Genomic DNA, 26,374 nt, shown 5'->3' on the forward strand with positions numbered 1-26,374 from the left:
TTCTGTGCGCGCCCTGGCTCTGCCTCAGCACCTCTCCCTGGGTAATGACTCTGGGCTGCTCTTAGTGGAAAGAACAGTAACGCTTCTTCTAATGAAAATTGGGGAGTAGGGAATTCTGATTAATTGCATTTCCCTTCCAGTTCCCAGACCATCAGAAAAAAATTTTAAACCCTAAGATTAAGTTTCTAATTTATTATCTAGAACATGTTAAACATGATTGAATCTTTCTAAAAAGACAGGATTTTGCAGGGCCTTGGGGCATCATTGACCATATATTTAATACTATTCCCGGGTTCCTGAGAAATCTTACCTGGTTCTGCTCTCCCATCTCAGAGCAGAAGTGCCTCCTGGGAGTACCATCGCTGTCACAAGTGGCTCCTGTCCCCAGATCCTTGCTGGAGAAATGAAGTCCGAAACCTGGCCTTCTGTCCCCGATATGATAAGCCCTACGTGCCCTTGAGCTCTCTTAATGCCTGTGTCTTGTTCTGGAAACTGAGTGTCACTGAGGATGGGTGTATGGTCGATCTCTCCCAGAGTTGAGTGGAGGGAGGGCACCTTAAACTTTGGCTCACTTTCTGAATGCCGTCATCACCTCTCACTGGTTTAAAGTCACTTGCGGGAGTCTCAACCCCCTTGTCCACCTGCCCTTCTCCCAGCGCACGTGCATGTGCACATGCATGCACATGTGCGTGCACACACACACACACACACACGCACACAGGCATGGTCTCCAGAATGAAGGAATAAGGAGTAATGACAATGTGGGAAATGACCTGAAATTGCTGGTCTTCAGGTCGTTTGGAAGAGCCCTGGCCACCCCTGCCCAGAGACGTAGTGTTGAATTCCTCAGAGACGTAGATGAGGCGATCTGTGCCCGTCTTAGTTCACTCTGACATTTTTCATTTCCTTGGTGCCTGGAGATTTTCCTCCATTTGTGGGCCATATCTGAGTTGCTCCATGGAGCGCAGGGCTGTGGCACTTGATGTTAATGAGCTAGCTGGTCTTTAAATAGCACAGCTCCTAGAAACAGAATCACCTGTTTTACAGCCTGGGTTTGAAGACGATTGTTCAGAGAGGATTCTGAATGGCTGCTTGAGCATCAGAGAGACAGTCAAGTGCTCCTCACTGTGCCCCTACTGTGAGGCCAGACTGGCTGCGGACACACACGCCGCACCAGGGACGTTTCCTCTAGGCCTGGCCGGATCATCCCTCACGATGCATTACACTCAGGTTGCATCAGGATGAAGAACGGCCAAGCCAGAATCTCCTTGATTATCGGAAACTTAGTCATTTGTTCTCTGAGTCAGCTTGATGGCGTGTAATGTTCACATCACACTCTGCTGGGGCCGGGCCAGGAACCAGCACGCTCGCCAGCATTTCAGCAATGAGCTAATCACTCCCACATTCCTAGCCAAGCGCTCCACTGGAATTAATACTGTCACTGCAGCAAACCAGAGTCCTCACAAAGGTTGCTCTTTCTTTCCCCATGTCATATGCTGGCATGTGCTTTCATCACGTGAGCCCTAAGCCCCTTCTCCTTCAGAAGGCCTTCCAGGCTGGGGCTCTGAGATGTGCTGCTAGGAATTCAGCCCAACAGATTGTTTACTGAAAACAAAGGGGCGCATCTTCCTTTAATCCAAGGAGCCTATGATCTGTTTCGGCTGGGGCATGGCGCACAAACTCATGTGTCCTCAGGACCGTAGGGGTGTCAGCCACATGGCATTGGTGAAGAGCAGGAGAAGGATGTGGGGCTTTGGGGAGGCAGGCACTTCAGGGGGATGGAAGAAGGCCTGGGGGAGGACGGGCGTCTCAGCTGCGTCCTGGAGACGGCAGGATGTGGGCAGGTGTGGTGGGTGGGCAGTGGGCGACCTCTGTCCTGCTTCACTCCTACACTTTTGGGTTCTAACTATTAGGACAGAAAAAAGTGTCTCCACATCTGCTGGGGCGGAGCTTGTGAGACGACAGGGAGCCCCCAGGGAGGGCACCTAGGCAGGGTGGGCAGCTGGTGCACAGGGTCAAGGTGACCGAGAGTGTGGGTGTTGTCCACCCCTGCCACTTCTGCTGCCACCGGGCGGACAGTAAGGTGCCCTTTGCAGGGCGTGGAGGTGAACTTATATTGCTTGTCTGATAAAGCCACGGTGACCAGCTCTTTCTTGGTCTTTCTTATGAGATACTGTCAGTGGGGAAACAATCTCTATGATTTTTGAAAAGCCTTTAGTATGATAAGGGGAAAAAGTGACAACAATGAGATCAATAGAGAGGGTATTCTCAAAAAGTCTGTGCCACAGCAGGAATTCAGAAAGATGTGTAGACAATTGTTTGTGGCTCTTTGGTCTTCCAGTGTCTGTGCAACCACACATTCTCCTCTTCCTCTGATGGACATTTGAGTATTTCCAGTTTGGGGCTGTTAAGAATAAAGCTTCTCCGACTATTCTTATAGGTTTCTGTGGGCAAACATAGACATACATTTCTCTTGCATATGTACCCGAAGTGGAATTGTCATGTCGTAGGGTTGGTGTCTGTTTATTTTTAGTAGATAATTGCCAGTTTTTCAAAGTGGTTGAGCTGGTTTGCAAGCTATCCGACGATGCCTGAGAATTAAGTTGCTCTGCACCCTCAACACTCCAGTACTCTTGCCTGGAAAATCCCATGGATGGAGGAGCTTGGTAGGCTGCAGTCCATGGAGTCATGAAGAGTCGGACACGACTGAGTGACTTCACTTTCACTTTTCACTTTCATGCATTGGAGGAGGAAATGGCAACCCACTCGAGTCTTCTTGCCTGGAGAATCCGAGGGACGGGGGAGCCTGGTGGGCTGCCGTCTATGGGGTCGCACAGAGTCGGACACGACTGAAGTGGCTTAGCAGCAGCAGCAGCACCCTCAACAACACTTGCAGGTTTCTGTCTCTTTAATGTTGGCCTTTCTGGAGTTGTTTGGTGGTACCTTGTTGTACTTTTAATCTGTATTGTCCTGATTGCTGATAACATGTGACTTTTCCCCACACTAACAAACAGTTCTGCAACAGCAGTTGTGTGTCCTACAGTTCAGCACAATTATGACAGCATCTACTTGGAGACGGCATCTGATTCCACAGGCTCAGGGCTGAGTATCAGCAGGCTCTCCCTGTCCCCTTTCAGACACCAATCACAAGTCCAGGTTATCACCTGTGCTTCTGACTGACTGGCTACAAACCAGGGGTGCCCATGGCCCCCTCCTTGGGCCTGATTAACTTACTAGAGTGACTCACAGAACTCAGAGAAACATCTACTCACATTGTCAGTTGTTGTCAAGGCTACAAAGGAGCTGTCAGATAGAAGATTTGTAGGGTGCAGAGGGCCTTGAAGCGCCCCTGCTCTCTGGTCCATCACAGTCCCCTCAGTGCCACCTGCTTACCCACCCTGATGCTCTCCAAAGCCAAAAGCGCAGCCTTTTGGATTTCTGTGGAGGCTTCGTTCAGTGAATCATTAGCCATTGGTGACTGACTGAACTCAGTGTCCAGCCCCTCTCCCCTCCCCAGAAGGGTCCGGCTCCCTAACCATGTGGGTGGTTCCCCAGGCCATCAGCTCCCATCCCTGGATTATCTGGGGACTTTCTCAAAGTCATTTCATTAACATGGCAAAAGATGCCCTGTCCTTCTTTCACTTCAGGAAATTCCCAGGGCTGTAGGAGCTCTTTGCCAGGAACAGGGATGAAGACCAAATATATCTTTCTTGTTCTAAATCATAGTATCGCAGCTGAGGACACTGGCACTTCCTTGTCGCTGTTGTTCATTGGAAGGTCCTCTTTTGCAAAGTGCTTGCTCAAGTCTCCTGTCCATTTTTGATTTGTTTTCTCTCTCTTTTTTTAAGTTGTAGTAGTTTTTGTACATCCTGGAGACAAATTCTTTGTTTAAAATATACAGCGCAGACATCTTACCGTTTGGGTAGCCTGTCTTTCACCCTCTTAGTGATGTCTTTTGAGAAATAGAAATTCTTATTCAGTTTATCTATTAACATTTTCAGTTTTTTCTTATAAAATTTATTGAGAAATGATACACATAAAATACACTACATCCATTTAAGGTATATAGCTGGGCGACTTTTGACAGCTGTGCTCAACTGTGAGACAGGAACTTTCCATCACTCTGGAAGATTCCTTCTGTCCATGTACTGTCCATTCCCCGCGCTTCCTCTGGGTTGCGGAAAAGCACAGAGATACTTTTTGTCATTTTAGAGTAGTTTGTATTCTTTATTAATGTAATCATACACATTAATACACATTAATACACTTTATGTATTACACATATGATACACATTAATGTAATCATACACATGTACTCTTTTCTGCCTGGCTTCTTTCACTCGGCATGATAATTCTGAGGTTCATTTGTGTTGTGGGTATCAGCACAGTACTGAATAGCAATGGTGAGAGTGGACAGCCTTAGTTTGTTGCTGGTCTTAGGAGGAAAGTATTTAGTATTTTACCTTTAGATCTGAAGTTAGCTGTAGGCTTTTAGTAGGTGGGCTTCCCTTGTGACTCAGCTGGTAAAGAATCTGCCTGCAATGCAGGAGACCTGGGTTCGATCCCTGGGTTGGAAAGATCCCCTGGAGAAGGAAAGGCTACCCACTCCAGTATTCTGGCCTGGAGAAGTCCCTGGACTGTATAGTCCATGGGGTCGCAAAGAGTCAGACACGACTGAGCGACTTTCCCTTCTTAGGAGGCTGAGAGATTTCCGGTCCCTGGTTTGTTTAGAATTTTTATCATCAGTGGGTCCTGAATTTTGTCAAAGGTGTTTTTGCATTTATTTTAAATGCAAAATTTATTTATTTGAGATGACCATCTGGTTTTTCTCCTTTATTCTGTCAATATGGTGAATTACGTTACATGATAAATGTTAAACAAGCTTTGGCATTCTTGGGATAAACCTCATTTTGTTGTGATGTTTTTTCCTTTTAAAATATTTCTGGATTTGATTTGAGAATGTTTTAAAGGTTGTAGTGTCCAGTTACATGAGGGATAGTGTTCTGTACATTCTTTCTTATAATGTCTGGTTTTGGTATCAAGATAATATTGGCCTTTAAAATGAATTTGGAGTGTTCTCTCCTGTTTACTGGAAGAGTCTGTGTATAATTAATACTATTTCCTTCATAAATGTTTGGCAGACTTTACTAGTGTGGCCCTCTAATCTTAGAGTTTTTAACTGGGAATTCGGTTTATGTCATCAGTGTGCCCTGTACAGGTTATCTGTTTCTTTTTGAATGAGCTTTGGTAGTTGCTGTCTTTCAAGGAATTTTACCAGTTCTTTTAAGTTGAATTTGTTGCCTGAAGTGGTTCAGGATGGTCTCTTATTATTCTTTTATTGTATAAAGGATCTGTAGAGATAGTTCCTCTGTTACTTGTGCTATTGATGATTTATACTCTTTATTATTATTTTTATCTTGATTGTTTTACTGTGAATTTCTATACGTTTATACATTTTGTTGATCTACCCAAAGAACCAACTTTTTAACTTAGATACTTTTCTCCCTACATTTTAAAAACACTGTTGACTTCTGCTCCTTATTTCTTTCAACTTACGTTGGGTTTACTTTGCTCTCTCTTTCTTTTAGCTCCTTGAGATGGACTCTAAGACCATTGTTTAAAAACCTCTAGTTTGTCCCCGATTTTGAGAATGGCTTTCCTGGGTTCTTGATCAAAATGCTTACAGGCCCCTGTCTCCTCAGCCCTGAACATTCCAGTTGGAAGATTTTGAGCTCCTGCCACACATTGATGGGTACAAAGTCTGACAGATGACTTGGTGGGAGGTGGATTGTATATATACTGCAGTAATGTGACTTGGCCCTCTAAACATGTGATGACAAGGGGAGAAATGTCAGTCTTGCTGGCCCAGCTCCCTGGCATTTTGCGTAGTCTCAGACTTAGCTGTTGTCCTGTGGGGAGAACAGATCTTGTGTTGGACACTCCTTTAGTTTCCAGTCTGTTGCAAGCCTTGAGGCTGCAGAAAAGCAAGGCCGATTTTTCTTTCCTCCTGTAGAATCCCTTGCTTGGACCAAGCCTGATTCTTAGCCAGTGTTCAGAATTAGCAGCTTATTTTTAGCATATCTAGAAGGACTCTTCCCTGTGAAGAATTTTAATTCATTATAGTCTTCATTGCTTTGATGCTTTTAGAAATACAGTTGTTGAAACTTACCACTAAAAAAAAAAAGTCTTGTTCCATTGATAGTGTTGGCCTCCTCTGACCACAACTGTGTGACAGAAGGCAGAATTCTCCATCCCCTCTGAATAATTTACATACAATCAAATGCATCTATTTAAGTGTACAGATGAATAAATTTTGACATATGTATATTCCTTGTAACTGCCACCACAGTGAAGAACATCATCCCCAAAGATTCTGGTGCCCCTTTCCATTCAGATCTTACTGCTTATGTGATTCACTTTTTCCAGAATTTTCTGTGAATGGAATCACACAGTATGTACTGGCTTCTTTTTTGTCTGTTTTCTTTCTTTCAATATCTTTGCATTTGAGATTAATCTATGCTGTGTGAATCTGTTTTATTTCTGTTATGGTTGAGTACTATTCCATTGTATGACATCTTTATTTTTTTTTGCATACAGACAGACATTTGGATTGTTTACAGCTTTTGGCTGTTATAGGCAGAGTTGTTATGTGTATTTGTGTGGTTGTCTTTATGTGAGAATTTGTTATCATTTCTTTTGTGTAAGTATCTGGGAGTGGAGTGACCGGGTGGAATGATAAGTGCTATGGAAATGCTTTCACAAGAATCTACCTATTTTCCAAAGGTGCTAGGTAATTCTACATTCCTTGGAGCCACACATGACCGTTCCAGTTTACTGCCACTTCTGGCAATACTTGTTATTGCCAGTCATTCTGTTTTAGCCATTTTACTAAATGTGTACTGGTTATCTCATCATGACTCTATTATTATTTTCCTAAAGACTAATGATTGGTACTAGTATCTCACTGTGGTCCTAGTTATTTTCCTGAGGACTGATGACAAGCTTGTTTTTCGTATGCTGCTTAGCTGTTTGTATGTCTTTCATGACGTATCTATCGCAATGTTTTGCTATTTTTTAAGTCGGGTAGTTGTTTCTTTATTATCGAGTTACAAAAAGTTCTTTGTATAGTCTGAATACTAGTTCTTTTTCAGATATATGTATGAAATTTTCCCATCTATTTGCCTTTTCATTTTGTAAGTTGTGTCTTTCAAAGAGCAGAATTTTAGAATCTTGATGAAATATAAATTACCATTTTTCTTCAATGGATTGCTTTTTATTGATGTTTCTAAGAAATTCTAGTCCAAAGTCCAAGAAGAAAGATTTTTTTTTTCTTAACTTTCTCCCAAAAGTTTCACAAATTTAGTTTTGAAATATGGGTTAACTTTATTTTGTTAGTTAAAGACTGAGGTTCATTCATATATTATTGTTATTGTTTATTTGCTCAGTCATGTCCAACTCTTTGTGACCCCATCGACTGTAGCCTACCAAGCTCCTCTGTCCATGGGATTTTCCAGATGAGAATACTGGAGTGGGTTGACATTTCCTTCTCCAAAGGATCTTTCCCACCCAGGGATCGAATCCGTATCACCTGCATTGGCAGATGGATTCTTTACTGCTATGCCATCAGGGAAGTCTCTGTGTGTGTGTGTGTGTGTGTGTGTGTGTGTGTGTGTATATATATATATATATATATATATATATATATATATATATATATATAAATACCCAATTCTTCTGACACAGTTTGTTGGAAATACTTTCCCCATTGAAATGTCTTTGCACCTTTATAAAAAATCAATTGATCATAAATTCATAAATGCTGGGCCTATTTTGAGAGTCTATTCTATTTCATTTTTATGTCTATCTTTATAATAATATGACACTGTACTGATGACTGGATATCTGAAATCAGATAAACTAGATCCTCTAACTTTGCTCTTATTTTTCGAAATAGTTGTGACAATTCTAGGCCTTGCTTTTTTTTTTTTTAATTTTAGAGTCACCTTCTTAATCAGCTTCTTAACTAGGATTTTGACTGAGATCACTTTGAATCTGTAGGTTGGTTCACACAGAATCACATCTTAATAATACTGAATCTTCCAATCAATATTGTAATCTCTCCACTTATTAAATCTTTAATTTCTCTCAGCAGAGTCCTAAAGTTTTCCTTTTGCAATGCTTGCAAGTATTTTGTTAAATTTATCCCCTCAAACATTTTGTGCTTTTGGGTATTGTTATAAAAGAGAAAAACAATACAATGGGAAAGACTAGAGATCTCATTAAGAAAATTAGTGATACCAAGGGAACATTTCATGCAAAGATGGGCACAATAAAGGACAGCAATGGTATGGTCCTAACAGAAGCAGAAGATATTAAGAAGAGGTGGCAAAAATACACAGAAGAACTATACAAAAAAGATTTTCATGACCCAGGTAACTACAATGGTGTGATCACTCACCTAGAGCCAGACATCCTGGAATGTGAAGTCAAGTGGGTCTTAGAAAGCATCACTATGAACAAAGCTAATAGAGGTGATGGAATTCCAGTTGAACTATTTCAAATTCTAAAAGATGATGCTGTGAAAGTGCTATACTCAATATGTGAGCAAATTTGGAAAACTTAGCAGTGGCCACAGGACTGGAAAAGGTCAGTTTTCCAATCCCAAAGAAGGGCATGCCAAAGAATGTTCCAACTACCGCACATTTGCACTCATCTCTCATGCTAGCAAAGTAATCCTCAAAAGTCTCCAAGCCAGGCTTCAACAGTATGAGAATGGTGAGCTTCCTAGATGTTCAAGCTGAATTTAGAAAAGGCAGAGGAACCAGATATCAAATTGCCAACATCTGTTGGATCATAGAAAAAGCAAGAGAATTTCAGAAAAACATCTACTTCTGCTTTATTGATTATGCCAAAGCCTTTGACTGTGTAGATCACAACAAACTGTGGAAAATTCTTCAAGAGATGGGAATACCAAACCATCTTACCTGCCTCCTGAGAAATCTGTATGTAGGTCAAGAAGCAACAGTTAGAACCAGACATTGAACAATGGACTGGTTCCAAATTGTAAAAGTGAATGTCGCTCAGAAGTGTCTGACTCTTTGTGACCCCATGGACTGTATAGTCCCTGGAATTCTCCAGGCCAGAGTACTGGAGTGGGTAGCCTTTCCCTTCTCCAGGGGATCTTCCCAACCCAGGGATTGAACCAAGGTCTTCCACATTGCAGGTGGATTCTTTACCAGCTGAGCCACAAAGGCAGCCCGAGAATACTGGAGTGGGTAGCCTATCCCTTCTCCAGCGGATCTTCCTGACCCAGGAATTGAACCGGGGTCTCCTGCATTGCAGGCAGATTCTTTACCAACTGAGCTATAGGAGGATGTCAAGGCTGTATATTGTCACCCTGATTATTTAACTTACATGCAGAGTACATCATGCAAAATGCCGGGCTGGACGAAGCACAAGCTGGAATCAAGATTGCTGGGGTAAATATCAGTAACCTCAGATACGCAGATGACACCATCCTATGGCAGAAAGTGAAGAGGAACTAAAGAGCCTGTTGATGAAAGTCAAAGAGGAGAGTGAAAAAGCTAGCTTAAAACTCAACATTCAGAAAACTAAGATCATGGCATCTGGTCCCATCACTTCATGGAAAATAGATGGGGAAACAATGGAAACAGTGACAGACTTTAAGTTTTGGGGGCTCCAAAATCACTGCAGATGATGACTGTAGCCATGAAATTGAAAGATGCTTGCTCCTTGGACAAAAAGCTATGACCAACCTAGATAGAATATTAAAAAGCAGAGACATTACTTTGCCAACAAAGGTCCATCTAGTCCAAGCTATGGTTTTTTCCAGTAGTCACGTATGGATGTGAGAGTTGGACCATAAAGAAAACTGAGCACCGAAGAATTGATGCTTTTGAACTGTGGTGTTGGAGAAGACTCTTGAGAATCTATTGGCCTGCAAGGAGATCCAACCAGTCCATCCTAAAGGAAATCAGTCCGGAATATTCATTGGAAGGACTGATGCTGAAGCTGAAGCTCCAATACTTTGGCCACCTGATGTGAAGAGCCGACTCGTTAGAAAAGACCCTGATGTTGGGAAAGATTAAAGGCGGGAGGAGAAGGGGTGACAGAGGATGAGATGGTTGGATGAACCAACTTGATGGATATGAGTTTGAGCAAGCTCCGGGAGTTGGTGATAGACAGGGAAGCCTGGCGTGCTGCAGTCCATGGAGTCACAAAGAGTCAGACAGGACTGAGAAACTGAAGTGAACTGAACTGAATAAACTGGTAGTTTTATAAGATATTCATTTCTAATCATTAGCTAGTCTATAGAAATACAGTTTGTTTTTGTATTCTGAATTTATATCCACTACTTAGCCAAAGTCACTTATTAATTTTAGTAACCTTTTACTCCATAACGTTGTCATCTGCAAGTAAAGATAGTTTTACTTGCTTCTTTCTATATATGTATGTCTTTTATTTATCTTTCCCACTATATTGTCCTCTAGTATAATATTAAATAGAAGTGGTAAGAAAGGATGTTTTTGTTTTCTTTTTCATCTTAAGAGGAACGCATTTAGGCATTCACCATTAAATATAATGTGAACAGGTTTTTCCATAGTTTTTTTATCAGCTTGAGGCAATTTTTTTCTTGTTTTCTAAATTGAAAATTTTTTATCATAAATGTTTGTTGAATTTTTCAAGTCTTTTTTTGCATTTATTGAAATAATTACAAATTATTTTTCCTTTGTTCTGTTATTACATGAGTTGCATCATTTAAATTTTGAATGTGAAACCAACTTTATATTCAGAGGTTGAATTCAACTTGGTCCTGATGGATTATCTTTTTTTAAAGAAAAGTATATCTAGTTTTTTTTCCTGATTTTGATTTGCTGATACTTTTTAAATAAATTTTATGTCTGTGATCATCAGGGAAATTGCCCAGTCATTTTCTTTTCTTGTAGACTCTGCCTGGTTTTGTGACAGGATAAAGCTAGCCTCATTAAATGTATTAGGTAGTGTTCCTTCCTCTGTTTTTTAAAAGAGTTCGTGTTGGGTTATATTTTTTTTCCTTAAATTTTCAATAGAATTCATTCAATCCTCAAATTTCCTTTGTGAAAAGATTTTTAATTGAATTGATTTTAGCACTTTTCAGATTTTTGTGTCCTGAGTCAGCATTAGTGCTTTGTGATTTGTGAGATACTGATTTTTCTAGTTATTAAATTCAGTGATGTCAACTTTCTCTTTATGTTGCTTCATTATTCTTTTAATTATGATAAGATCTGAAATGATGTTACCTTTTGCACTGAGATTTGTGTCTTGTATTTTCTCTCTGTTTAAAATAAATCTAGCTAATGGCTCATCAATTTTATTTATTTTTCAAATATATAGATTTTGCTTTCATTGATTTCTCTTTTTTTGATCTGACTTTCCTTTTATTGATTTTTATTCTTGATTTTATTCTTTTCTTCCCGCTTATTTGAATATACTTTACTGTTCTTTTTCTGACTTCCTAAGGTGGAAGCTAAGATAAGTGATTTTGGATTTTTTTTTCTCCTCTTATAGTAGCATTTAGGCCTATAAATTTCCCTCAAAACTCTGTTGAGCGGTATTTCACATATTTTTTTAAACGTTTCATTTTGAAATAATTGTAGACTCACAGGAAATTGTAAAAATAATATGAAGAATTCTCTGTACCATTCACCCACTTTCTTTCAGTGGTGACATTTTGCACATGTATAATATAATATCAAATGCAAGGAATTGACATTGATATATTGACATTGACATACTGTTAACCAGAACACAGACATTATTCAGCTTTCATTGTATTTTTAAGCTGCATATCTTTCTTGCTGTGTGTGTGCAGAGTTCTATGCAGTTTATTCCAGTTATAGATTTGTGTAATCAACACCATAGTTAAGATGCAGAATTGTTGCATTACCAAAAAAAGACCTCCCTATGTTACCTCTTTGTATTCTTATCCATCCTCCATGCCATCCACTGCCCCTGACCCTTGGAAACTGCTAATTTGTCCTCTATCTCTGTAGTTTTACCATTTTGATAATGTTATGTTAGTGGAATTATGTAGTATACGGCCTTTGGGGGTTAGCCTAATTAGCAGTCTCATTTATTGAATTTTTCATTGTATATATTTCATATATTCATCACATATATTTTCATATATTTATATATTCCATATATGTGTGTGTGTGTGTGTGTGTGTGTGTGTGTGTGTGTATATATATATATATATATATATATTTTTACTTCTAAAAGTTCCATCTGGTTCTTTTTTATATCTTCCATTTATCTCCTACCATGTTCATGTTGTCTTTTAAATACTTATACATATTTATGATAGTTGCCTTAAAATTCTTGTTCAGACATCCCTTCATTTCAGGATTTATTCATACTGACTGCTTTTTCCTTTGTTTTTTTTTTTTTTTTTTTTAAATTTTTATTAGTTGGAGGCTAATTACTTTACATCATTACAGTAGTTTTTGTTATACATTGATATGAATTAGCCATGGATTTACATGTATTCCCCATCCCAGTCCCCCCTCCCACCTCCCTCTCCACCCAATCCCTCTGGGTCTTCCCAGTGCACCAGGCCCGAGCACTTGTCTCATGTACCCAACCTGAGACAGCCCTCAGATTGGGAGAAAATAATAGCAAATGAAGCAACAGACAAAGGATTAATCTCAAAAATATACAAGCAACTCCTCCAGCTCAACTCCAGAAAAATAAATGACCCAATCAAAAAATGGGCCAAAGAACTCAACAGACATTTCTCCAAGGAAGACATACAGATGGCTAACAAACACATGAAAAGATGCTCAACATCACTCATTATCAGAGAAATGCAAATCAAAACCACAATGAGGTACCATTATACGCCAGTCAGGATGGCTGCTATCCAAAAGTCTACAAGCAATAAATGCTGGAGAGGGTGTGGAGAAAAGGGAACCCTCTTACACTGTTGGTGGGAATGCAAATTAGTACAGCCACTATGGAAAACAGTGTGGAGATTTCTTAAAAAGCTGGAAATAGAACTGCCATATGACCCAGCAATCCTTTGTTTTTTGGTTACATTTTCTTGCTTCATTGTAGGTTCAGCAACTTTGAGTTGGATGTTAGACATTGTGAATATTAAGTGTCTGGATTTTGTCGGTTTTTTAGACTATTGAACTTTATAGTTTGAGGCAAATGAGGTATTTGTGAATCAGTTTGATATTTTTTAAGGTCTTACTTCAAGCTTTTTAGATGGATGTGGAGTATCTTTTGTTGTTTAGTTGCTAAGTCATGTCTGACTCTTTTGCGACCCCTGTTGGATTTCTCAGGCAATACTGGAGTGGGTTGCCATTTCCTTCTCCTGGGGATCTTCTTGACCCAGGGATTGAACTGGCATCTCCTTTGTCTCCTGCATTGGCAGGCAGATTCTTTACTTCTGCACTATTTGGGAAGCCCCTGGGGTATCTTTTACTCTAGGCTAATTTAACCTCATTATTTAGGTGCAATTCTCTGCTGTCTCTACTTATTGCCTTAGCCATTCAACTGGAACTCTTTGCTCTTGCTGGTCAAAATTCTAAATGTCTCCTAACTATCTATTGAACAATAGAAATTGTTCAGTTTTTGCTTTGCCTCATTGAATTTCATGTGTTGCTTAAAATTTGGCAACAGATGAAGGGGACTTCCCCCTTTTGCAGATTATTGGAGCTCTTTTAATGTGGCTCTGTTCTCTTCATAGCCTCCCCTCATATCTCCTCTTCAAAATCTCTAACTGCCTCATGTGTTAACTGAGCTCAATCTTTAACTGAGCTCTCATATGTTTCACCAACTTAGCAGGCTGTGGTTTTCTTCTTGGGTTCTCCTCCTTGTCATGCAAGTGCTTTCACTAAAAAAGGCAATTCTAGGGCTTATATTTATTACAGTTTTGTGTAGCTTTGTTTAATACCCAAAATCAGTTGTTTCAAATATATGTTTTTTCAGTTTTCTGATTCACGCAAGAGGATAAGTCCTCCCATGGTTACTTCATCATGTGCAGAGCAAAAGTCTCCTCTCTTTGTGTCGTTATTATTATTATTTTGTGGTAAAATACACATAGCATAAAATTTACTATTTTAATCATTTTTAAGTTTAGCTAGCGCTAATTGGCCACCTAATGCAAAGAACTGACTCATTGGAAAAGACCCTGATGGAAAGATTGAAGGCAGAAGAGGAATGGGACGACAGAGGATGAGATGATTGGATGGCATCATCAACTCAATGGACATAAGTTTGGCCATACTCCAGGAGATAGTGAAGGGCAGAGAAGCTTGGCTTGCTGCAATCCATGGGGTTGCAAAGAGTCAGATATGACTGAGCAACTGAACAACAAACCTCCTTTTAGGATCTGACATGCTTATTATGTTTATGTCTCTCCCTAAAGGATCTGACATGCTTATTATGTTTATGTCTCTCCCTGCAAGAGCTTCCCTGGTTGTGCAATGGTAAAGAATCCGACGTAGGAGATGCAAGAGATACAGGTTCGATCCCTGGGTCAGGAGGATCCCCTGAAGAAGGAAAGGGCAACACACTCTAGTATTCTCGCCTGAGAAATCTCATGGACAGAGGAGTGTGGTAGGCTACAGTCCATGGGGTCGCCTAGAGTTGGACATGACTTAGTGACTAAACAGCAACTCTCCCTTCAAGTCCTGTTCTCCTTATATTTCCTTACTTTGCTGTATCTAACCCAAAGTAGATACTCGGTAAAGATCAATTTAAGGAAGAAAAGGCATCAGTATCTGCAATCATGGATGAAGCTAGTGACTCATTTGTCTCAGACTTTATTTATTGCCTCTGATTTCTTCCTGTTCTTTCTTGAACCCACTGCATCTGGATTTCTCCTGTTTCTCCACAAAAACATCTTTGTCAGAATTCACTAAAGACCTCTTTGACTTTGCTCAATCCAGTTGTCAATTATCAGTCTTCATTGACCCATCGGTAGCATCTGAATCCAGGTCATTGTTCCCTCTTCCTTAGAACATTTTATTTGTTTGACTTCTGGGACACTCCTTTCTCCTAACTTTTCTCTTAAATCTCTGATTGCTTCTTCTCAGTCTTTTGGCTGGTTCCTTTTCGTATCTCACTTCCCTGGTGGCTCAGACGGTAAAGCGTATCTCAGTCTTCAGTGGAGAATCCAGGGCTACATCCTTGGTACTCTTTTCTTTTAACCTCCTTCCCTCAGTGATCTCACCTGATTTCATGGCTCTAAATACAACTGTGCCCTGATGAATCTTAACTACATCTTTGTAGCCTGAACCCTAGCCCCTAAACTCCAGGCTCATGGGCATAAGCCTATATAACACTGCCGTTTGGCTTTATGATGGGTATCTCTTATGTCATGTTTGAAAAACAACTCAATCATCATTCTTTCCCCTTAGCCTGCTTTTTCCTCAGCTTTCTTTAGATTGGTTGTTGCCAACCTCATTCTTTCACTGGTCAGGCTAAAACCCTGGGACTCATCTTTACTTCTATCACTCCCATGTTTGATATACCTGCAATTTTTGTCTGTATTTTCTTCACAATACATTCAGGATCTAACTGCTTCTTACCATCTTCATTACTACTATAACTGTGGCCCCAAGCCACACTTTTCTCTCACCTAGATAATCTCTTTAACTTTTTAAAGAGGTCTTCTGGCTTCAGTTTTTTCCCAGTTACAGGTGATTATTCCCATAATAGTCTGAATGATCTTTCTAAAAATAGTTGGTTAATCTCTTCCTCTGGGAAGAAGGAGTTGATGTACTTTTTCCTATTCCTTCTTCTAAGTACAACTAAAGAACCTAGACGTTATATATTAAACAAACATGGACTGTGGATGATGCTGAGAAGAAGGTAGGCCAGCCAGGGACCCCAGGACCCAAGGAATGACATGACAGTGAATTTCTTGAGTGTTCTTTTTGCCATATACATCACAGACTTCAATCTGAGATGCTGGCAACCCATAAATACTACTGCAACAGAAAGAAGCCTGCTCTCTGTAGCCAAAGGACCAAGAAAGAGACAGCTTAGCAAGACAGAAAGCTGTTAGATAATAACTGCTGTTCTCCAGACAAACAGCACAGAAATCTTTAGCCATTATTTCTTCAAGTACTTTTTTTAGCTCTGCTATTTTTCTCTACTTCTTTTGTGACTATGATGGCATGATTGTTAGTTCTTTTGTCATGGTGCCACAGGTCTCTTAGCTTCTATTTATTTACTTTCAGTGTATTCTCTTTGTTCTTCAGAGTGGGTAATTTTTAAAATTTTGTCTTCCATTTCACTGATTCTTTTTTCTGACTCCTCCTTTTTTGCTACTGGGCCCATCCATTGAGTTTTTAAATTTTGGTTACTGTGTTTTCCAAAAGATATAAAAGGAGTGAACAGTTGCCAATTCATTTTATAAAGCTAGAATTATTCTGGTATTAAAGGCAGAAAAAAAGACATTAAAAAATACAGACTAACATCATTCGTGAATATAGATGCAAAAACCCTTGGCAAAATATTAGCATACAGAATTCAGCAATACACACATAGAATTGTACACTATGACCAAGTGGAGTTTGTACCAGGGATGCAAGCCTGGTTCAATATTTGAAAATCAATTAATATGATATACCATATTAGCAGAATAAATAAGAAAAATCAAATGATTGTATCACTTGATGTAATGAAGCATGCTGCAAAATCCAACATCTAATTAAAAGCTCTCAGAAAATGAAGAATATAGTAAAACTTATTTAACTAGATAAACAGTATCTACACAAACATACAGCTAATATTATACTTAATAATGACTGACTGAATGATTTTTCCCAAAGATTAGGAATAAGCAAAGATGTATATTTGTGTTCCACATGGTCCTGGAAGTTATAGCTTATACAGTAAGACAAGAAAATAAAATAAAAGGCTTACAGATCAGAAAACATGAAATAAAGTTGTTCGCATCTGCAGATGACATGTTTATCTATGTAGAAAATCCCAAAGAATCTACAAAAGCAAAACAACTCCCCGAAATCTAGAACTATTAAGCGAGTTCAGCAAGGTTGCACAATACAAAATAATCACACAAAAATCGATTTTATATGGTTAATGAACATGCGGACACTAAAATTAAAAATTCATTATACTTCCTGAAAAAAAATGTAGGTATAAATCTAACAAGACAGTTATAGGACTTCATGCTGAAAAATGCAAAATCCTGGTGAAAGAAATCAAAGTGTATCTAAATAAATGGAGAGACATACCATGTTCATGGATTGGAAACTCCAACACAGTTATGATATCAATTCTTCTCAAATTATCATACAGGCTTAATGCAGTTTCTACTAAAATTACAGCCAAAATTTTTGTAGATATCGACATGTTGATTCCAAAGTAAATATGGAAAACAAAGGAACCAAGATAGCTAAACCAATTTTGAAAAGAAACAGTAAAGTGAGAGGAACCATTCTGCCCCATTTCAAGACTTATTTTATAGCCATAATATTCAAAATTATGTGTTATTGTTGGAAGGATAAACGCAGAGGTAAGTGGAACGGTGTAGGGAACCCAGTATAGAAAATAATGTAGAAAACCACAGCAGTATGCGGTGGCTTCTCTTGTGGATCATGGGCTCTAGGGTGTGCAGGTAGTTGTGGTTCCCAGGCTCTAGAGCACAGGCTCAATAGTTGTGGTATGTGGTATACTCCTATATGGCTGCTCTGTGGCATGTGGGATCTTCCCAGATCAGGGATCCAACTCTTGTAATCTGCATTAGCAAGCAGATTCTTTACCACTGAGCCACCAGGTAAGCCCCTAACCAACACATTTATGGAGTGTTTACCGAGTGCCAGGCCCTATAGGCGCTTGGGCACTCCCTGTGAATGGACTGGATGGAGCCCCCCCACCCCTACCCACCCAAGCCTCATTGTCAGGAGAGATAGAAGTCCGGTAGAGAGGTTGTAACAAGGGAACCACTGACTGTTGTTCTGGAGGGCAGTGCCGGGATGGGGTGGGGCAGGTTGGCATGCAGGGCTGCCCTGGTGGAGCAGGTGACACCCGAAGACAGGCTGGGGGCAGGTGAGGGAGTTAGACAGGTGGCTGGAGGGAAGAGCACTTCCAGAGGCCAGAGGACAGGAGAGGTAGGTGTGCTGGTGGTGGTGACTGAGAGCCTGTGGGCTGGGCCGACGCCATGGTGGGCGGGGCCGAGGCCATAATGGGCGGATCATGGCGAGCAGAGCTTGTTAGGGGCCTTGGCGCAATTGGAGGATTTGGCTTTTACTCTTTGGCAAATCGGGCTTCCCTGGCGGCTGCTGGTAAAGAATCCACCTGCCAGGCAGGAGGTGCAGGTTCAGGCAAGGTAGGGGGAAGATTCCCTAGAGGAGGAAATGGCAACCCTCTGCATTCTTGCCTGGGAAATCCCATGGACAGAGGAGCCTGTCTATGGGGTCACAAAAGAGTCAGACATGATTTAGGGACTGAACGACGACAGACTTCGGGAAAGGGGGCGCCATTGCTGGGTTTTGAGCAGAGCAGTGGCATGAATGGATGTAGGCTGTAATGGGCTGACTCTGCCTGCCCTTTGGGGGGTGAGGACAGGATGGGGAGCCCATCCCTTTAACCCAGGGGAAGGGCGATGGAGGTTCGCACCAGGATTGTGTGGAAGTGACGTTTTGATTCTGGGTCCTGTTGGATGGTAGCACTCACGGTAGCACACAGTCAGACAGGAGATGTGGAAAGGAGTGAATTTCGGCCTGCTAGTCTGGGAAGCAGGCATTTGATGGTCATTGTGGGGAAGCCCTCAGGACCCGTGGTGGGGAGTGGTGGGTGGTCCAGGTCCCTGTGTGGTTGAGTCATACTGGAGGTGGGAACAGGCTTCTTGCTGCAGATGAACAGGGGTTTGGGAGAAAGGACTAGGCCTTGGAGATAGAGGTGTGGGACTGGTGCACATTCAAGTGGATGGATGGGGCTTCTGAAAGGGAAACAAAGAGGGTCCAGAGCCTTGGACTGAGGCTGGGCCCTCTAGTGTCGAAAGGTCAAGGAGACCTGCTGAAAGCAGCAGGTCAGGTGCAGGGAGAGCCCAGGGAGCAGGAGTAGGTGGGTAGCCAGTGTCAGAGTTCGGGGGCACTCAAGGGGTACTGGCAGCAGGACCCTGTGGTGTGGAGTGGCTGGGGCTAGAGGAAGGGCAGGCAAAGCTGGTGAGGTGAGAGGAGGAGATAGCCAGGGTTGTGCCCATATTTTCCTTCCAAAAAGAATAAGGCATATATGGTGGAGGGGGTGGGGGAACGGGGCCAGGAGCAGGGATTTTGTAAGTACAAGACTTTCCGGCTTCTCTTGGCAGTTCAGTGGGCTTGCTGCGAACCTGCGGCTGAAGGGGCCCCCTGCCTGTCCTCATGGGCTCCCACCCACATGGGCGCCCAGAGGGGCTCCAGGGGGAGCTGGCTGCTGCCGGGAGGTAATCGGATATGGGAGGAAGGTAGACATGGAGACGTAAAACACTGTCTGAATGAAGGGCAATCGTATTTGAAGTAATTTGAAGATTGACAGGAAATTCATAAAGGGAATATGGAGTTCCATTTACAGCAGCAGGAGATTGCCTTGTCCATAGCTTCCTGACCTCTGGAAGAACAGAAGTTGCTGCTGGCAGAGTTCCAAAACATGAAAATGTAAAATGGAATTGAATAATCTCTCCTAAATCAATTTTGTGAGCCAAATGACCTACAGAGGGATGTGATATAGTGCGGGTGTGCGGCCGAGCACTCCTGTCTGCTGAATGCATTAGGACAATTGATTCTGGAGATTCGCGAAGGCTGTTTTCCTTCGGTCCTGCTCCAGGAGCCTGGCTGCTGCTCTCGTCGTCTCCAGAGGCCGGTCTGGGAAGCGGTGCCACTTGTTCTGGTTTGCTGAGTTGGTTGCAGAATCTGCCAAAGGGTCTTCAGGCGGCTGTGGACAGGGGCTCTGGCCCAGCAGGAATGTCTCTGCTGGCTCTTCTCTTCAGCGCTTTGCAGCCGTCTGCGTGGCAAGGTTCCTGAGTGTGAACACTCTCGTGTGTTCTGTGTTCTAACATCCTTCCCCACCATCAGCCAGTGCCGAGTGGGTGCTCAGCTGTGCTGGTCCCAGGGCCGAGCAGGGACGTTGCCCTTGGCACTTAGTCCTGGGAGGGAGTCTTGGCGCTTTCCTGTGGCTGTTGTTTGGTAGTCAGGGCCTAACATGATGGTGTGTGCTGAGTTTATTAGTCCCGCTGGTGCTGGCTTCTACCCCGCCCCCATCTTCCTCTCACCCCACCCCATCCCTCTCCCCATATGCAGAAAATACTCTTGAATAAGGAGAGGTTTTAGCTTAATCAGCAAATGCTGTTCAGTTAGCACAAATCCCAAAGGCACAGGAGGGCCTTTTAGCAGCTTAGAGTAAGAAGCTCTGGCCTGTTGGCAGAGGCAGTGCTGGCCCACATGAACATGTAGGGATGAGCTCAGAAAAGCCAGTGGATTCCTGTGCCTTTTATTCTCCAGTTTGAGACTGTTCCAGTTCCCAGGGTGACTTAATTCTAGGAATAGGGTACTTGTTTATTTTGAAAAATCAATACTTAGCTTTGCAAACTTGGATCAAATAGAGGAGAAAGTGCTTAGAGGGAGGTTGGTTAAAAAAGACGACAAATTCTCATGGTTATGAGACTCATCATTGTCAGCACACCTTTTTTTCCCCTTTTTACTACTTTTATTTCCAGGGCCTTGAGGCATCTCCATTTACTCTCCTTGTAGACTGAATGTACACACATGTTATTAATAGCAGGTGTGGGAAAGAAAGAATGCGTTGTATTCTGAAATACTCCCTGACTCCCTGACTTTGGACTTGAAATCCTGTTTGTCCCTAGGGATCGAGGCCAGTGCTTCTCAGACTTTACCCTGCACGTGAATCACTGGGGGAGTCTTCAAATGCCGATTATGATCCGGTAGATTCGAGGCAGGCCTGGGACTCTTCATTCCCAATGAGCTCCCCTGGCCCCTCTTGGAGAGACTCTGGTCAGCGCACGTGCTCTGTCTCCAGGTATCTGTCACCAGCTTGGTGTCTGAGGGAAAGTACAGGTTGTGGTATCAGAGCGACGCCCCTCAATGAAGGAGATTGCCTCTGGCTTCACTGTGTGCTGTCTGTCCGCCATCAGGCTCCTGGAGCGGGTGGGGCGGGGTATGCAGGTCAGGGGCCAGGCAGCTGAGTGGTGCTGTGTGGGTGCTGTGTGCTCCCCTGTGTTGCCCAGGAACTGGCTGCCCGGGGGAGGAGGACACTGTGGTTTAGAAGAGTCAAGAAGGTTTAGAAGGTTGTTCTACTAAGAAATGTGTCAGGATGCAGCCCAGGCCTCTCAGCACAGAGCCTGGTCCTGCTGCACCATGGGTGACCACCAGGGGACTGGGGCTGGTTGGCATGACTCAGAAAAAGCTGCCCCAGAGGACCCGGCCCAACCCGGCCCCTCCTCCTGAGGGATAGGAAGGTGGAGGACTGGAAAGCCTTGGGTTCGGAAATAGCCTGAGAGAGGTTCAGTGTGAGAGGAGCGTCAGTGGTTAGACTCACAGCGATGGCCAGCTTACCTTGTGGGCGATCTCGGGTTGGGGGGCATCTGGCCACCTTGGGAAGGGAGGTGGCAGTGGGAGACTGGGCACCAGGAGCCCCGCACTGGGGCAGAGGGTTAGGTGACGTCTGAACACCCCGAATGGTTCTCTTGGGAGACTTCAGGACTCCCGTGTGCCCCTGTGGTCTGTGACTCCCTGAGCCCTCGCACCACTGCACGTGGGTCCAGCAGCCAGGAGGGAACCACGGTCTTTGCTGCATGACATTGAGGAACCACAGAACTTTTGGCAGCTGAAGGGAGTCCTCCTGACATACGGGAAGTAGAGTGAAAGCTCTGCGAAACAGCTGTATCCAGGTAACCTTAGTGAGACAGAAGGAGATCAATGTCTCACTGAAGTGTTACTGAGGCAGCAGAGCCAGCAGCTGGAGCGTACGGGAGGGGTGGATTTACTTCCGTAAAGGGTTAATCCTTTCAGAGGTTCAGAAATACTTTTAGAGAATTAATGTCCAGGATCTAATGGCATATTGATGACTGTGATGCATGTGGTTCCGTAAAAGCTTTTAGGCTCTGGCTCTGTTTCAAGGGCACAGATTTAAGATGACTCCTGATCTTTCTCCATGTAGGAAGAGTCCTTTGTTCCCCCAGGAGCATCCACACTTTTCTTGAAAATGTCGACCTGACAGGAGCTCTGTCCATGGCCAGGCCAGGCTCTGGGTGGCAGCCACCTTGCCATGTTCCTGGGCCCTCGAACAGAGTCTGGCCTGGCTGTAGTTCCTGGCAGCAGGGAGTTCAAAGACTGGTTCTCTCGCTTGCTGGCTGTGGAGCTGTTGGACAAACCATTCAGCCTTATTGATGGCCTGCCTTCTAGAATAATCAGCGTACCAGGCTGATATTTAGTGTAAGATTTTGAAATAATCTTACAAAGCAGGCACTTTGGTCTGCTTCCATTACAACTAAGCAGATCACCTACCTTAGTGGGAGGAGAGACACTTCGCATCTCAGATACACTGCTGGTTACAAGGCGTGCAGATGGTGAAATCTGAAGCAATTCCTAAAAACGTGGACCTTCTGGCTTTGCAGTGTCCGTGTCTTCAGGTCCATGACACGCTCTCTGAACTTGAGGAAGTTGCTGTTGAACATGACTACTGAAATACTATGACCAGACTACTGAAAACTTGGTGACCTTGGTCTTTTTCTTCCTTTAATTACTGTTTTTATATTAAAAAAAAAAACCCAAACTTTTCTTTAAAACAATTTTAGAGTTACAGATTTATTATAAAGATAGTACAGAGAATTCTCATAGCCAGTTTAATGGTTTATATTAGTCAGGTCCATTTGTCATAATTAATGGACCGATGTTGGTACATTATTATTCACGAAAGTCTATCCTTTCAGTTTTCTTAGTTTTTCCCTAGCGTCCTTTTTCCGTCCCAGAATACATTTGTCATGTTTCTTTAGGCTCGTCTCGGCTATGATACTTCCTTAGGCTTTCCTTGTTCTTGATGGAGTCTTGGGTAGGACTGGTCAAATGTTTTGTAGACTGTTCCTCTACTGACATTTGATGTTGTCTCATGATCAGATTGAGGGTGTAGGTTTTTGGGAGAAAGTCCACAGAGGCAAAGGGCCCTTCTCATCATGTCCTTCCAGGGTGGGTGTCCTCACGTGACCTGCATGGTGGACACTGACTGTGGTCACCTGGCTCCTGTGTGTCTGTTTGGTCTCTCCACTGCATAGCTCTCCCCCCTCCACCGTTCTCTGGAAGGAGGTTGCTATGCCCACCCTGTACCTGAGGAGGGGCTGCTCCCTCCCCTCCCCAGGATGGAGCAACTGAGAACTCATGGATTTTCCCGCAGAGTAGATTCCCTCTTCTCCTCTTATTCTCACTTATTCACTGACACTGACTTGTGTCAGTTTGAATCCGTGGGTATTTGTTTATCCTTTGGTGTAGAGCCCTGCACTGCTTTCTTTATTCAGTTGCTCAGATTGCTCTGGTTTTGATGGATGGGAATTCATTCATTGGCTCCTGTGTCCCTTTGATGTGCCCCCGTCATTGTGTGTGTGTGTTTGCTCTGTTTTGTTTTTTAAGCATATCTTTCCTTTCTTGTGCTGTAAGATACTCCAGGCCCATTTTCTGTGTAGCCTGCCTCTGTCCTAAAAACCAGGAGCCTGTTTCCTTTGATCAGAAAATGGTATAAGAAACCAGTGTCTGAAGGCTGGTGTGGATGTTGTTACTGAGGTGTGGTTACTTCTAGGCACTCTTGGCTGACAGCGCAGGGGAGATGTATGTACATACTAACCTGTGTATCCAGACATAGCTGTCAATATTTCTGTGTGTAACCATCTGTATTGGTATAAAGCTGAACATGAGTTCATGCTGACATTTGCAGCGCCAGTTCACCCAGCCTCTCCCCCTCCTGTGTATAACCTCCCCTCAAACAATGGAACACCTGGCTCCTACCACCGGGTCCACTTTTATTTAATGACTTAATTCCAGCACACATGCTCAGCAAGACCAGCATCGCTCATCAGCTTACATCTCCTGGGAAACAACCTTATCAACTAGAGCACAGCGTTAAGCACAGTTCCTTTGCCTTTACTCTTATGGACTCCACTCATTTCCAGAGTTCCTCACCCCAACTCCTTATTCCCCACCCTCTCCAGAGAGGCTGATGCAGACATTTGAAGTGCAGTTGAAGTCTTTTGTCACATTCCACGTTCCATCTCAGGAGTCTCCTGACATCCTAAATGCTTTTAAAATTGCATACATTAAGGTTTATTTTTTGTGCTGTAAAGTTCTGTAGCTTTTGACAAATGCTTACTGTTTTGTAGTCACCATTGCAACATAACACATGATAGTTTCACTGCTCTAAAAAATCTCCCGTGCTTCCCTTGTTCAGCCCCTTCCCCGAGCCCTAGATAATCACTGATCTGTTTATCGTCTCTGCAACTGTGTCTTTTCCAGAATGTTATATAGTTAGAATCATACAGTATGTAGCTTATTCAGACAAATCTCTTTCACTTAGCAGTATGTATTTAAAGCTTCATTTATTTTGTTTATATATGTGGTTTGACGGGTCATTTCTTTTTTATTGTTGAATAATACTCCATTATACTAACATACTGTGACTTATTTGTCTGTTTACCTATTGAAAGATGTTTCTGTTGCTTCTAGCTTTTGCTGGTTATGAATAAAGCTTCTATAAACCTTTGTGTGCAGGTTTTTTTGGACATGAAGTTTTCAGTTCATTTGGGCAAGTACCAGGGAGCACAGTTGCTAGATCACATTGTAAGACTGTGTTTTAGTCCCTCTATGAATGAATGAGAGTGACCTCCTGCTTTTCTGCTTCCTTGCCAGTGTTTGGTAATGTCAGGATTTTTTAGACTTTAATAACCCTAAAAGGTATATAGTTGTATCTCATTCTTTTAATTTGCAATTTCCTAAATTCCCCAAATTTGTGGTTTTGCTCTGTTTTTCATTTGCTGAGTCAGTCCTGAAGACTGACTCTCTTCTGCCGCTTGCAAATACAGTAGCCTCCACTGTCTGCAGTTTTGCTTTTCACGGTTTCGTTTACCTAAGGTCCAAAAATAAACAGTTCATCTTTTCATGAATCTGAGGAGCATGATGGAGTCTTGCACTGTCCTGCTCTCTCCTGCCCGGGCCGTGGATCACCCCTTTGCCAGTGTGTCCCGCCCTTCAGTCACTTAGCAGTCCTCTCTGTGATCAGGTGGCTGTCGCAGTATTGCAGAGCTTGTGGTCAAGTTACCCTTATTTGACTTAATACTGGCCCCAGACTGTAGCGTAGCGATGCTGGCAATTCAGATATGCCAATGAGAAGCTGTCAAGTGTTTCCTTTAAGTGAAAAGGTGAAAATTCAGATCTTAATAAGGAAAGAAAAATTTGTATGCTAAGGTTGCTAGGGTCTACGGTAAGAAGGAATCTTCTCTGCGTGCAATTGTGGAGAAGGAAAAAGAAATGTGTGCTAGTTTCACTGTCACACCTCCAACTGCAAAAGTTACGGCCATGGTATGTGATAAGTGCTTAGGTTAACATGGAAAAAGCACCAAGTTGGGGGAAAGACAAAAATAGAAGGTGTGTTCGAATTGTTGGCAATGTGTTGGGACAGAAAGCATGGTTTGTAAAAAGTCTTCGGCAAGGGAGACGCCGAAATGAGTGGCCCTAGCCACTTACTGCACATAGGGTTGGGTACAGAGTCAGGACTAGGTTTGGGCTGAAAAAATATAAAAATTACTGGAGAAGCTATTAGATATTATTAATCTCTTATTGTGCCTTAACTATTACTTAAATTTGATCATAGGTTTGTGTGTTTAGGAAAAAGCCTAGTATACAAAGGGCTCACTCCTCTCATGATTTCAGGCATCCCCTGGGGGTCTTGGAACATAAGCACTGTGGATAAGCAGGACAACTGTGAACTCTTTCTTTTCCAAGCAAGCTGTTTCCATGTCTTCTATTGACAGTGTGAATGTTGGTTTGTGGTCAGCATCTTTCTAGCTTGAGCTACTTTCAGAATCTACATTCATATACTGATTATGAAGATCCATTTTAGGGAGAGTTGCTTCTGTATCATTTACATTGAAATATTGGTGCCTTTGCAGTGAAATACACAGGTCATCTTCTGGCACTGTGTGGGGTTTGGGGACAAATGTATTATAGTTACTCTGATGGTAATATAATTCCAGGCGTCTGGATGGAGTCTGGGGACAAATGTATCACTGGACTTTAGGAAATCACTCCAATGGTAACATAATTCCAGATGTCTGGAAATTGAAACTCCTGATTTCTGATCA

General features: G+C 42.5%; 1 protein-coding gene across 21 annotated transcripts in view; it reads left to right on the plus strand.

Annotated features, from left to right (window-relative positions):
- The window catches only part of PCBP3 (poly(rC) binding protein 3), a 223,878-nt gene that overhangs the window by 37,363 nt on the left and 160,141 nt on the right, over nt 1-26,374 (plus strand). For 9 of the 21 annotated variants that reach the window (XM_070466890.1, XM_070466893.1, XM_070466891.1 and 6 more), the window contains exon 1: nt 20,938-21,051. The exons of 5 other annotated variants lie outside the window; for them this stretch is intronic. In XM_070466890.1, the coding sequence (XP_070322991.1) occupies nt 20,993-21,051 (59 nt within the window). In that variant the 5' untranslated portion in view covers nt 20,938-20,992. Of the gene's footprint in view, nt 1-2,748; nt 2,897-20,937; nt 21,052-26,374 lie in introns of those variants that run through there. 7 more of the 21 variants (XM_070466895.1, XM_070466897.1, XM_070466896.1 and 4 more) reach the window with 3 other exon arrangements.

Source organism: Odocoileus virginianus, chromosome 4 (assembly GCF_023699985.2).
Source record: "Odocoileus virginianus isolate 20LAN1187 ecotype Illinois chromosome 4, Ovbor_1.2, whole genome shotgun sequence".
Classification (NCBI taxonomy): Eukaryota; Metazoa; Chordata; class Mammalia; order Artiodactyla; family Cervidae; genus Odocoileus; species Odocoileus virginianus.